This window comes from Megalobrama amblycephala, linkage group LG13, assembly GCF_018812025.1.
Source record: "Megalobrama amblycephala isolate DHTTF-2021 linkage group LG13, ASM1881202v1, whole genome shotgun sequence".
Classification (NCBI taxonomy): Eukaryota; Metazoa; Chordata; class Actinopteri; order Cypriniformes; family Xenocyprididae; genus Megalobrama; species Megalobrama amblycephala.
Genome location: NC_063056.1, coordinates 19,378,267 through 19,393,138, shown reverse-complemented (window position 1 = coordinate 19,393,138; position 14,872 = coordinate 19,378,267). Strand labels below are relative to the sequence as shown.

Sequence of the window (14,872 nt, the reverse complement as noted above, 5' to 3'; positions counted from 1 at the left end):
TTACAGGTTTAGAAAGACATGAGGGTGAGTACTTAATGCCAGACATTTTTGGGTGAACTAACCCTTTACATTTGTGATGTATGTACAGCTGTATGGTCTCCAAGAAAACCTCTACCCAATGACCTAGCTTATTTGTGTCCTGTTTTCTTTTAACCCCACACACTAGGCAATAGAGACCAAAACCATACTCTTGCCCTGACTTTTCACTCCTGAGAGGTGTTCTAGCAGACAGGCGTTCAATTCATATAAGCAAGAGTGATGTTGTACTGAATATAAGCACGGCTGTGAATCATCCGCAAGTAATTACAGCTGTCAAAAGTGTGATGTTGCTATTATACAACAGTTCTATATGCAATAAATATCAACGCCATGAACTCAAACCAGCAGAGCGATACAAACTACGTTACATCTCAGTGCTGTTACACTAAATATCACTCTTGGAAAGCAGCTCAGATTCGAGGACCGTAGCGAACTGTTGTATATTGTGAACTAAAGTGATGAAAATTGTGAAGTATAGAAAATGTGCAAATTCTATTGCTACAGTTGAGTAATGATTGTTGTTTTGCATTTGTTGGTAATGCTCGTGCCTTATTTTGACAGATTCATATTGACTGCAGATGATGTGGCTTTAGTGTGAAAGGAAGTGGACGTTACATTTCCTCAAGTTATTTTTGCACTACTTAAACTACTTACTAATACTTATTTTTGCACTACTTAAACTACTTACTATTAGTGTATGTATTTTTTTTTAGTAAAAATTATTTAAATACCAAAATTTAAGTTAAATGCATTTTAATTACTTAAGGTTTCATTTGTTTTATTCACTTTAATGTAAATAAATAAAACACAAATGTGTCTGTTTTAAAAGTACTATCATATAGATGTAATATTTACGTGTGTTTATGGCGCCCTCTTCTTTGATACGACCACAAAAATAGTATTACATTCTAACTACTGTTATGAAGGGAGTCCAGGTTATGTGAGGATTTGTAGTCACATGCCTTTGAGTCTTATTAATCTGTCCTAAAATAATGCATTCGTCGTAACTCATAATAAACTCAAATCCCAGAATATGTATAGTACCTGTTATGACACGCTGAGCTTCTTTGCCTGCTTCAGCGTCACAGTGGGACCAAATATCACGAGATCGTACCCACGTAAAGTCATGCCCCAGATTCTTGTTTCGTGTTAAATATTAATTAGCTCCTTGTTCAGCCGCGGCCAGTGAGACGCCGAAAGGCAGAGCTGGATTTGCATATGACTGACATTCCAACGCACGCTCCCACCAATCAGCGTGTCGGATTGTCTTACGATAGGTTGCGTCGTAGACCAATCTAAGAAAGCACTCGGAGAGTAAAAGGCGGGTCACGGGCTGGGCGAGGTTGACACGCTGAGAGAACGAAAGAGGGCAGCCTACTATACAACAGGAGGAAGAGGGAGGGAAAGAGAAAGAAAGAACGGGTTTGCGAAATGAGAGAGGAGAGCGAAATCGAGGGAAGAGTCTTGGCCAACTGAATGATGTTATGAGACAACGACTTCTTTACTACGAACACCTACGGAGCGAGCCGAGGGGAGCGCGTAAGCCGCCGCGGATCGGAGAGTGACCCTGCTGCAGGAGAACCGCACTGGACTTTAGGGGCTGTTATTACAATTAAGACCCGTCATTTCATCACAACAGCACTGCGCCGGATCATCTCTGATCAGCTTTTCTTCTCTGTTTTGTATTTCCCCGCCGTTGTCCGTAGCGGGTTAGGGCACGGCGGAGTTTCGCGCAGTCATCTGGTAGTGGATCTCTTACTAGTTTCACGAGCGTGTCAGAGCCGACGGCGAGGAGTTTACTGCACGATTAGCCTTTTGGATGAGACTTATTGGGGCCGGGGTGTGTGCGAGGGAGGGGGTGTCGGAGCAGGCATTTAAAAAGAGAAGTCGCTGCAACTAGAATTCAGTTTAAGGGAAACGTGCTTCGTTTTTAAGCCTGAACTAGATCAAAATAAACCCTCCGAAGGAAAGTGGTAGTGTAAGATAAAGGAGAGCAGGACAAAACGATGCTTTCTGCGTTAAGGAGTAGAGGATCAGCGTGCGGTTGTACAATCTACAGGGGTTTCATTTTCTTTGACAATATGAGATGCTGCTATTATTCTGGATGTAGTCAAAAGTGGATTTGTTTGGCAAACTAGTGTTTCTATCAAAGTGTAGACCATTTCATTGACAAGAATACTAGATTTTCTGCGTATATCACGAACAGTAAGGCTACAGTGTTACTACAGTGTAACTAATGATTGTTGGTCTGGCACACTGCACAGGTGTTGTTTGCCTGTTTCTCTGCCTTTTACCCGAGACCGCTGGCTTTGGTAGTTTCTCACTGCCGGACATCGTTTCTTCCCTTTTTTAAATCTGGGTGTTTTCGTGTCGCGCTACAGCTTTACGCCGTGACATGAGGACAGGTTCTGTGGTAGCGCCCGGCGGTGCGGATGCGAGACCAGGGGCGTTCCCGAGGGGACGGACTCATCTGGAACTGTGCTGCTGAAACCAGGTCCGGATCTCCCAAATGCAGCCCCTAAACCAAAGTGGCAGAACAAAATGAGTCCGGTTACTTGTATGCTATGCAGGATGTAATTATGCGTTTATCAATCAGATATTAGTCGGGAAACCAGGCTTTGTACGTCAAACTGATGAATTTGGATCAGATGTGAAACAGGATGTGGATCTGATAAAGTGCACTGACAGCCAGGGAGAATAATAGTGACCACGTGAAAAAGATAGATGTGTGTTACATATGGCCTTTTATTACTAAGCATTTGATACGTATCATTTCCCTGCCTGATGCATATTATCTTTCGTTAATCTTTTTTTAAAGAGAAAATCGCTTCCGTTGTGTGTCGCAACCCAAAGAATAAATTACACTCGTGCTGCGGGTGTAAGTAGCACCATGACCATGCTAACCTGCTAAATTGGCAGATTTGGGCTTCCCATTTTCGCGACGATTTTCGGAGATAACCGTGTTCACGTTTTTAGGCATTGCTTATTTAATGCCTGTATTGCTCTTTTGTTTTTATAAATGTAATTCATATTTTTTGGTTGCCAAATTCGTGATCTTGTACATGTAAATCCCCCTGGGCTGAGCTGAGCTCAGGTCGCGGACTGTTGCACTACTCGAGCCCGAGGATGACCGTGAGGCCTACTTAACCCCTTCATCCCCGCAGCTATCCGTCAATGTAAACAAGCTCGGGCGAGGAGGGGGCAAACAGGACCAAAAATAAACTACATCATCCAAATAAAACCAAACCCGTTTCCGCATTTCGAACCTCAGCAGTCTATATAATAGTAACTGTGTACACGAAAGTGTTTTAACGCCAAGATCGTCATTTGTTATAATCTGCGCGTTCCTGGAGGTGGAAGTGCGCTTTACTCTATTCTGTGCGGTACCTGATATCACGCTGTCATCATTTTTACTCGAATATGATCTGATGTCTGAGCCAATAAATCTGAGAATACAGAAGGACGCGTTTATAAACTACAGATTAGTGTGACTACACGACGGCATGTCAATACAAGAACATTTGGTACCAACGTGAAACTCCAGTAGACGGATGCTGGCAGCATCGATTATGGCCGCTTATTTTCATCGCTGGACTCAACATCACCTGTCTGGGAAAAGCATCATGTGGATACTTCATTTTTAATCGCAAGGACTTGTTTTTACCTTATATCAGATGAACGTTTGAAACATTACTTCTATTTAATATTACATGTTTGTGAAGTTTTTCCTGTTTAAAAAAAGCATTTCAAGCCTATTACTGAACCATGTTTTCATCGGAAAGCCCGCAGTATCTTCGCCAAGGACTCAGCATGTTTGGTCAGTCATTATTACTCAACGTGTCTGAATTTGTTTTCCCTTATAGAAGGAAAAATGAACTGTTTTGCAGTCGAAATAAAGTATTCGTATGTCGTGGCTATGTAGTTGTAACGGCGTCACAACATAACTGCATGAACATTTTGTTCCTGCATCAAATTATTTTCAAGTGATTGTTTGGCGCCAAATACTGCTTGATTAATATCAGTCTGGAACAATATATGTCAATGCACTTACTGTATTCATGATACCCAGACTTTTTTGTAATGTATGGCACTCTTAAAGCTACATTTTTTTACACTTATAACATTTAAATATTTATGATAGCTTGGTTTAACAACATGATAGCTACCATAAATAATATTACTTGTTAGCCTGCATCTTAAATCATGTGAGAAGTTTTGGTCTGTTTGTCCTTGCTCTTCCTCCTTCATTTTAATGACTAAATTTACTAATGGGTTTGATATTATGGAGAGTGCCACTTAAATGTTTACATATCATCAACATAATAAATAAATATTGAGACATCTATTTATTCCAAGCAGCTAATGGTAAAATATTTATTATATGCATACATATCTAGTCATTTATGTGGCTTGTCAGGCTTTGATTTGGCTGTTGATATGGTTTATTACTTGGTGTTAATACTGGCTTGAATGAATTCTCTGTTGTTTTCTCCTGTAGTGTGGACTAATGTTGAGCCCAGATCGGTTCCAGTGTTTCCTTGGCATTCATTGGTCCCTTTCCTGGCACCCACCCAATCAGATCCATCGGCTCAACCTGGTGAGGGCCAACAAACTGTCAGTCATCCCCAGACAGCTTCTCTGAAGAAAGGTAATTTACTTTGTACAGCCATTGTCTGATTCCAAAAATAGCTAAAATGTGTTTGTTAACCTTTTGAGATTATACAAAACTATTTGTGGTCGATAATAAAAACATTTGGAAGCATATTTCCTGGGATAGTCCGGATTCTGTTATGTATTTGGCCTCACCTGTCACATTTGCAGTGACTCGCTGTAACTCTAGCCTCTGTAATTTAGCCATTACCCAGTGCAACAATTGACCCCCGAGGTTGCCAGATTGGAGGGATTCATTAAAGATGCTGTAATGAATAACTCGGCTTTCACTTTCAGAGTCTCAGAGCGGGTCAGTGCTGAAGGAGATTATAGAGGGAGCACATAACCCTTCCTCACGCCCCACTCCCTCCGCTGATGAACTGCCCCCGGAGAGAGAGAAGGATGCGGAGCGAGAGAGACCTGACAGTGAAACAGAAAGTGACGTGGATGATCCGTGAGTTGTCTAGTGTGTGTTGTGTGTGAGATGCGTCATTCTGTTTGAATGTGTTTTGTTGCTGGTATTCCTGTGTGTGGAAAAAGCTGCATAATGGCACCACAAAGAAAGGGAGAACAAAAGCATTCCACTTTCTCCTGTGTCTGTGTATGAATGACAGCAGCAAACCAGAGGCAGTTTACATTAATGAACTGTCATCTGAATACACTTCTCCCACTTGTTTTCCCCTCTCCTTTATAATTCACATATAAAATTCAGCTCCATTTATAATCATCAAATCATCTGGTACAGTTCCTGCTAAATGCGTTTTACCCCATTAAGCTTATTGTATTATCTTTGCATTAAGGTGTTATTGACATTTGTGAAGCATCCATCTCTTTAATATTGTACACTGGATATTACAGACGTGTTTACACCGCCTTCTGTTTTGGCGGTGGGCTGCAAAGCAGTAGCTCACTGACACTGTGCATTGCAGTTTTCAGTAATTGGCTCAGTGCTTTCTGCTGTATTGTTTTACGGCACAGTGAAGGGCCCTGAGGGTTGCAAGAGTGAAATTGGAGGATCTTTTGAGCCTGTTTTGGGCCACAGTAGCTATACGGTTGTGACGGTGTAATAATTATCAGTTAACTAATACCAAAATGCTTGTATAATAAAAAACCCATCTTAAAAGTCTTGTGAATTCAAGTAGAAATACATCATCCTGATATCTCTGCAATTAATTAAATAACTCAGGATGATGGTGTGTTGTTCTCACACTTGTTAAAAATAGGCAGCTGGGATCAAATGCTCCCTTTGTAGTCATGCTTGTAGTGTGAGGAATAATAATCCTTGTTGTAAGCAAGAAAGAGAGATTGTTTCAGAGTGAGCTGTTGTGCATGTTTAGTAAAGCTAGATGGGGATAATCAGTATAGCATTATACTGGGATAACGCATACTGCTGGATCTCCACTAATTCTTCTCCTCAATTAACATTTAATATGTTCAACTGGCATTTTTGTGTCCAGGTTTTTCCCCGGTGTTCTTCCTGATCCGCCAATTTCTGCGTCTCCTGGAAAGCGTAGATCTCAGTCCCTCAGTGCACTGCCCAAAGATGACAAATCCAGTCCTGGCAAGGTACACGTTTACACATGTACACTATCATTCAAAAGTTTGGGGTCTGAAATCAAATACTTCCCTACTGTATAGTATGTGAAAAACAGTACACCAAAAGAGTAGTATGTCCGAATACATAGTATTCGAAAAACAGTAGGAGAAAAGTCCCGGATGACCTGCTACTTCCGCAGAGATACTAAAGCACACATTCGATGGACACTTTACTGTCCCGTGAGGCCACGGGAGGGGATTTATGAATGGATGTGAAGCGACGCAACTGACACTGCTAGGTCACACATGGCAGTAACATGGCGAATGTAGTATGTTTGAATTTTATTCATACTACCCATATTCATACTATATAGAGTGTACTTTTTTAATGACTGCAAAGTAAATTCAAATTCAAATGTAGTACCTACTCAGACAGGACTTCACAACGTAAGACTTTTTAATGTGGTTGAAATAAGTCTATTATGCTAACCAAGGCTGCATTTATTTTATCAACAATACAAAAAATACTCTTTTCTATTTGAATATATTGTAAAATGTAATTTATTCCTGTGATGCAAAGCTGAATTTTCAGCATCATTACCCCAGTCTTCTGTGTCACATGATCCTTCAGAAATCATTAATATATGCTGATTTGGTGCTCAATAAACAATTCTTATTATTATTATCAATGTTGAAAACACTTGTGCTGCTTAGTATTTTTGTGAAATCCATACTTTTTTTTTTCAGGAATCTCTGATAAATAGGAAGTTCAAAACAACAGGATTTATATGAAATAGAAATCTTTTGTAACAATGTAAAAAGTCTTTACTGTCATCAGTTTAATGCGTCCTTCCTTGTTGAGTACAATTATTAATTTCTTTAAACAAAAACAAGAAAAAACAAACTTTTGAACAATGGCGTATGCTTGCACAGTCTCACTCTCTCACACAGACACATTCACTCATTCCTTCTTACCCTTTCACTTTACAGAGGGAGAAAGACCACATCCGGAGACCCATGAACGCATTTATGATCTTCAGCAAGCGGCACCGTGCACTGGTTCACCAGAGACACCCAAACCAGGACAACCGCACCGTCAGTAAAATACTTGGAGAGTGGTGGTATGCCTTGGGGCCCAAAGAAAAACAAAAATACCACGACCTCGCATTTCAGGTTACTCAAACTGTCTTACACTTGCAGATATGCATGTTTAGACACCTAAATAACCCCCTTTAAGTCATTCCAGCCCTCTGTAAATGTTTCTGCCACTCATTCACAGGTGAAGGAGGCACACTTTAAGGCACATCCTGACTGGAAATGGTGTAATAAAGACAGAAAGAAATCCAGCAGCGAGGGACGTGGTGTTCCAGGGGGCAAAGACATCCGCGAGAGGAGCATGTCAGAAACCACAGGTGTGGAACAGGACAAGCAGTGCAGCTGTCACTGTGCGCTGTGTTAATGTGAATTATAGTTGAACAACTTTTTAATATCTTAAAGGATTTTGAATATTAATTATATATCACTTCAGGGCTCAACAATAAGGATTTTTCTTCTGAAGTCCTTCTTCTTGCTAAGGACTTCATTTGGACAACTTTAAAGGCGATCTTCTCAATATTTAGGATTTTTCTGATATTTTGATTTCAGCCAAACATTGTCCTATCCTAACAAACCATACATATATTTATATCATATATTTATAATCAGTATTTCCAAGAATCTCCAAGACAGTAATACATTGGAGAAAAAAAGATGGCATACTTTGCAAAACATTAGTTTAGTTTTGTAGATTAGTTCAACCTATTCTTACTGGTGCTACCAAGTCATTCTTGCAAGCTAGATAATTGACCCTTTTTTTTTTTATGTTGACAAATTTGTCTAGTTTTTAAGGAATAAAATGCATATACATGATCAAGAAATGTAAGATACAGCGCTGACCGATTAGGGCAAGTTTGGTTTCACACTGGCCCAACCGAGCCTCGAGTCAATTTTACTTCTGGAACAGAAGAAAAAATCCCATTCATTTTTTCCAAAGGGGAATTGATTTTTAACAATTAACCTACTGTGAGCTTTGAGGTGGTTAATCAATGATAAATGCTTTTGTTGAAGCCATGAGCCATACAGCTTATCATATTTAGCAGCACAATTCCTGATGAAAAACTACATTAGCCATGATTGTGCAAATAAAAATCTCACACCAATAAGAGAACTGTGTAGAGCAAATGCACCAAAAGAGCTCTCAGTGAACGCCCACTCCCATATAGCACTGCGAATGATGTAACAGAGTCAGTCTCCCTAGGTTCTCAAACTAATTCAATATTTGTGTAAATATGCATATTTTGCCATAAACTTGAAATGCTGTTTTATATACATGATCAACAATTTTAAATGAATGGTTTTATATTTCTCCATAGTTTTAATTTGATTGTCATTGACATTTGCAATGCTTCATGGGATTTTAGATCTGTCCCTCATTAAAGCTGTTAAAGGATTAGTTCAATTCAGAATTAAAATTTCCTGATCATTTACTCACCCTCATGTCATCGAAGATGTTTATGTCTTTCTTTCTTCAGTCGAAAAGAAATTAAGGTTTTTGAGGAAAACATTCCAGGATTTTTCTCCATATAGTGGACTTCAAAAGGCTCTACATGATCACAGCCAAAGAATAAGAGTCTTATCAAGTGTCATTTTCTTAAAAAAAAAAACATATATATACTTTTTAACCACAAATGCTCATCTTGCACTGCTCTGCGATGCGCCGTGCATTACGTAATCACATTGGAAAGGTCACGTGTGACGTAGGTGGAAGTACCATGGTAGAGCGAAAAACTCCATCTTCAAAGTCATCCGACTTCATTGTTTTACCTTTTTTTATAAAGGGCGTTTGACTTAGTAAACACTTGTAAATGCTTGCTTATTTCTGCTTACGTCACACGTGACCTTTTCAATGTGATGACAGCTAGTGCAAGACGAGCGTTTGTGGTTTAAAAAGTATGTACATTTTTATTTATATTTTAGAAAATGACCGATCGTTTCGCTCGATACGACCCTTATTCCTCGGCTGTGATTGTGTAGAGCCCTTTGAAGCTGCATTTAAACTGCAATTTGGACCTTCAACCCTTTGTTAGCTGTTGATATAAACTATATAGAGAAAAATCCTGGAATGTTTTCATCAAAAACCTTAATTTCTTTTCGACTGAAGAAAGAAAGACATAAACATCTTGGATGACATGGGGGGGTGAGTAAATGATCAGGAAATTTTAATTCTGAAGTGAACTAATCCTTTAAGCATGTCAAAGTTTGTAATATTGTAGTTCACCTCATAGCTATTTAGTTTGGTTGATGAGTTACAAGGCTTTAACAAAGAAACTTTTCAAAAAAACGAATAGGGAAAAAAAACTTCTAGATCCAAGGCCGCTGAAAAAGTGGACAGGCACTGTTGCACTCTGTTGCTGTGGCCTATTGTTTAGTTATTACATTGTGAATGCACAAAATACATATCAAATTCTTCTATTTCAGAACCTCCGTCTGTGTCAATGGGGATGGAGCTCAAAGGTGTGGGGCCCGGCATGGTGAGCGTATCAGAGCGAGGCGGAGGTGAGGGACATGGTCAATTGCCTCGTCCTCGTGCCTTCTCTCAGAGCGCCATGCACAATCTGGAGAGGAGCGAGAGAGGCAATCCACAGGCACTCGCTGAGCTGGCACAGGTATTAGATACACACTTGTGCAAGTGACACATATTCAAAGATCTATGCTCAACTAACTCTTCCTGTATTTTAGATGTGTGGGGATGGTGGTCAGGTTGCAGGGCGGGGTGCTCTCTCTCAGACGCAGAGGGGGGTAAGTGAGGACATGACAAGCGACGATGAGCGTATGGTCATCTGTGAAGAAGAGGGGGATGATGACGTCATTGGTGAGTCAGACTTGATTTTCTGAGATGCTTTCTCAGGTCCTTGAGTCCATAAGGGTTTTAAAAATATGTTTGTAAGTGGAAATTTCGTACATTTCTTTACTGTTTGTAATTATTTATTAGCAATTGTGTCATTCTGTTGTAACTTTATTGTTTGTTATTGTGTGTCGTGTCTTATTCAGAGGACTCATATCCGGGTAGCTCCATTGACCTGAAGTGTAAGGAGAGGGTGACAGACAGTGACAGTGAAAATGGATCTGGAGATGAAGGAGAACGCAAGGTATCATCTCACATATTTTATATCTGTCTGTGTTAATTTGTACAAAAATGTGCTCCTTAAAGGGATAGTTCACACAAAAATGTACATTTTGTCATCTCTTACTTACCCTCATTTTGCTCCGGAAAACAATTTAGGGAAGAACTGCTTTTCCATACAATGAAATTTGAGGATATATATATATATATATATTTTTTTTTTTTTTGACTAACAATAAAATATTATAGTCTGTATGACTTTTGTGCTACATTTAAGCCAGTGGTTCTCAAATTTTTTGGGTCATGCCTCCTTTAAACCTTTAAAAAAATTTGGTGCCTCTGACTACCAAATAATTTCACTAAAAATTATAAAAAAGTAAATATTTATTTCATTGAAAATGTTCTATAAAAAACTTTGGCAATAGTTTCTCTTTGTAATGTTGAATTATTGAAAAATATAACTGTAAGAGAGAATAATAAAGTGATGCTTTATATGAACAATATATAATTGGTGGCTGCAATGAGCTCTTTTGTCAATGCCTCATGAGCTCAGCTTCTTGTACGTCTTCTCGCCGGAACAAGGTAGCTGAGCGGCGAGTTCACAGTAGCAGCTTGTGATATACCATCCTCTGCAGAGGTGCTTTTTATGGTGAGAAACTTCTATGTCGGGCTTGTTTAGACAGCGACAAGTCAACAGTCTGAAGAAGAATGATTCAGTGCAACCCTTACATTGGCAATAGAATTGACATTGGCTTTACTCGTCAGACTTATGTGTATGAATGAAAATGTATCATTGCATATTTGTCATTTTGACAGAACTTAGGGCTGGTGGTGCTTGAGATGTTGGTCATTCAGTGTTTCTTTAAAAAAAAAAATATCAAGAATACTGATAAGATTATAATACTACTACTAATTCTACTACTTGTAACTACTTGTATAAAACATGCCAAGGTCCGATGAGCTGCAGGGTTAATGAATATTAATCACGCTATCTGCATTCGCTCGAACTGATTTGCTGAAATCAAAACAGGGACGGTAATAGGTGAGCGCTTGCTCATTAGTTCCATCCACTACCAAAGAAACTGGCAGTGGCTTCTGTTTGTTCTTAAAGGCTGAATAAATCCAAATGAACTCTGCTTTGACAGGAAAATACAACAAAGAATATAATTTGCATGTAGCGCATCAGTTCTACGCGATATGTAAGACTCTCTCACTCTCTCTTTGCATGTGAGAGAAACACAAAGCGCTCTCAGCTATGTAACAGCGAGTCGGGTGCCTTCACACTAAGGTTTACAGTGCATCAAATATGCTGCCATTGAGAAAAGTTGCAATAGTGCACTTTAAAGATGGAGAGTGAAACAGAGTGTTCAAGGCAAGTGAAAATATATCTGTGCTAAACTTATTCTTAGCCTCTAACTCTGGTGAGTGAAATCTAACAATTTATTAGCCAATGGCTAATGATAGACATTATTTAGTCAGCTAGCATGAAAATGTAGTCGCATATATGAGTGACTTTGTAGAGGGTTGCAGTAGAAATCCACCCCCCGTAGTAATGACATTTAGGAGCTACTGCTCTCAGAGTTCAATGTCAGTGAGCAACCACTGAAATAAAGGTATTTTTCTTGCACAAATCTATTGTGTAGCTAACCGAAGACTTGGAACATAGAGCACAAGTCATATGGACTGTGTTTGGCAATATACATCACTATCCACTTGTGAGTGTGTATGGAAAGAAAAGCATTCATTCTACAGGCCTGTTCACACCAACAAAAATGTTTGTCATGAAAATTCATTACAATTTTCACGTCATTTCAAACCAATGCATTAAAAATGGCAGATGGGCTAAATGAAAATGCAAAATCATTCTCTGACAGTAGGTGACGCTTATAAATGCAGTTCCGCTCATAAGTTTGCATACACCAGAATATGCATTTAAAGCCGGTGGGTGTTAACTTTTTGAATTGGATGATTGGGGTAAATTTTACTTTTGTTATCGGGGAAACATAAATATCTCATGTAGCTTCTAAAGGGCAGTGCTAAATAAAATAAAAAAGATCTTTTAACAAAATGCATCGTGTTGCCATCTTGAGCATCAGTGAATGTTTCCACCTTCATCTAATAATTGTCCATGAGTCCCTCAGTTGTCCACAGTGTGAGATGATGGATCTCAAGATCATACTGTTGAAAGGTGGGTTAAATATGCAGAAGATGTTATAAAACCAAAGAATATAAGGAACCTGGAGAATTTTTCTGAAGAACAGTACAGTTTAACTGCTCGGGACAAACAAGGTGATGAATGAAAAACTCACAAAACGTACAAACAGTTGTTGATCATCCAGGTAACAATGCGCAATATTAAGATTCAAGGGTATGTAAAATTTGGAACTGGTTTATTTATGTAAATTCAGTCAATGTTTTGTCTTGTGGATTGTATATTATGTGAAACAGCTTATTCAGGACAGTACTAAAAAAATAACATGCCATTTTTATGATCCCTTTTATTTTGCTATTATTATTAACATCTTGCAAATTATTGCAACATCATTTTGTTTTCTGACATGAGGTCAAACAATATTTTTTAAACAAGATTAGAACACCTCTCTGTACACTGCAAAAAAATGCTGTTCTTACTTAGAGTTTTTGTCTTGTTTCTAGTCAAAATATCTTAACGTTCTTAAATCAAGAAGCATTTTCTTGACAAGTAAAAATAATTTTCTTGTTTTCAGGAAAAATAAGTCAAAATGAAGTAAGTTTTTCCTTAAAACAAGCAAAATAATCTTATTTCAAACCAAAAATAAGCTATATAATCTTGTTTTCAATTTTGATTAAGATTATTTTGCTTACCCCATTGGCAGATTATTTTGCTTGTTTTAAGGAAAAACTCACTTAATTTTGACTTATTTTTCCCAAAAACAAGAAAATAAATTGTACTTGTCAAGAAAATGCTTCTTGATCTAAGAATTTTTTAGATATTTGGACTGGAAACAAGACAAAACTTCTAAGTAAGAACAGCATTTTTTGCAGTGTAAAAAAAATTCAGCTGTGTTGACTATGCAAATGTTGGTGTTGGTCTGAACAGACACATTAACAGCCGTTTATTCAAATTAAAATGTTTGTCACGCTGAATTGTTGCAGCAAACATTTGTCTTTGTTGTGAACAGGCTTTAAATAAGTAAATAATTACAGTGAATAAATAATGACAGAATTTTGGTGAACTATGCCTTTAAGATGAATACAGTCCCACTAAATAATGTGAAATGTAGAACACTTTGCTCTCTGTAGAACTAGAAAATTGCTTGTAGTCCTTAAGCTTTTTCCAAAGTTAATTATTAATGAAGTTTACAGAAGGCCATTACACAGTATTTTTATTAACTGGTAAAGGATCTGTGTCATTGCATTTGCCTGCTGCCTTTGGCAAATTTATGTTCCTCTTTTTGCATGTTATTCTTTTTCATCAGAGAGTTTTTGCTCCAGTGATTTGCTCCTCGTCTTACGGCCCTGGTCACGGTCGGAGCGTGTCTCTCTCCTCCTACCCCACTTCTAGACGCTTTAGTGACACTTCCTCAAAAAGAAAACGAACAATGGAGGGAGGTGATGGAGAGCGAAGGGAAGGTGAAGGAGGTGTGTCCCAGTCATCTGGAGGTCAGTCCATCCTGGTCAGTTCTGGCGGGGGAGTGTCGTCAGTTCTAGGAGCTGTGAGAGTTGCGTCCACTGTCGTCACTAATGTGGTGCGTCCTGTGGTCAGCACACCAGTGCCGATCGCCAGCAAGTCCCCACATGACAGGAAACCCGCTCTTCCCCAGACACAGCTTCTCATCGGCCCTGGTGCCACAGGAAACACAGCAACAGCTTCAGCTGGAGGGGGTGGGTACTATTCCTCATCATCGCCCAATCCCGTTAGTGCATCAGCAGGTCAAGGGGGGCTGGTGACCAATCTAGTTTTGGGAGGCACATTCCAGGCTCCACCCACTGTACAGCTTGTCACACCTCCTCCTCCACAAAACCCAGCCTCCCCAGCATCTGCCCCACTTACTCATAGTAACGGTCCGTTGCCTCTGCCCATGCTGCAGTCGCACATTCTCCCCTCCGCCTCATTAGCGCCCTCGTCAGGCCAGAAACCGATAACACAGGTCCAGTACATTCTCCCTACCCTCTCTGCCAACAATCCCAAGAGCCCCTCTCCTCAGCAGGCCAGTCAGCCAACCAGTATCTTCACCCTACCCACAGCTCTGCCCACTCACGCCTCACTGGCCAACGGGAAGCAGTCGGGGTACGTCTCCAGTCCTGCTGTGGGAGTGGTTAGCCCAGGAGCCAGAGGTGAGGATACACACATTTAATAAAATTGTGAGAGCTCAAATAAGTGTTAAATGCGTTACCATATTAATAGAGGGCTGCAGGGATGACATCAAAACTTGGAAGACTAATTCGCCATGGGTTTTTATAATGGGGTTTTTCAATTTATGAGTAAAATATGGTCTGTGGTAA

At 39.4% G+C, this 14,872-nt stretch overlaps 1 protein-coding gene across 3 annotated transcripts in view; it reads left to right on the top strand.

Annotated features, from left to right (window-relative positions):
* The window catches only part of cicb (capicua transcriptional repressor b), a 47,941-nt gene that overhangs the window by 21,998 nt on the left and 11,071 nt on the right, over positions 1-14,872 (top strand). For all 3 annotated transcript variants that reach the window (XM_048151939.1, XM_048151941.1, XM_048151940.1), the window contains exons 3-11: positions 4,538-4,687; positions 4,987-5,143; positions 6,147-6,255; positions 7,216-7,398; positions 7,505-7,637; positions 9,742-9,929; positions 10,003-10,135; positions 10,315-10,412; positions 13,846-14,704. In XM_048151939.1, the coding sequence (XP_048007896.1) occupies positions 4,538-4,687; positions 4,987-5,143; positions 6,147-6,255; positions 7,216-7,398; positions 7,505-7,637; positions 9,742-9,929; positions 10,003-10,135; positions 10,315-10,412; positions 13,846-14,704 (2,010 nt within the window). The remainder of the gene's footprint in view (positions 1-4,537; positions 4,688-4,986; positions 5,144-6,146; positions 6,256-7,215; positions 7,399-7,504; positions 7,638-9,741; positions 9,930-10,002; positions 10,136-10,314; positions 10,413-13,845; positions 14,705-14,872) is intronic.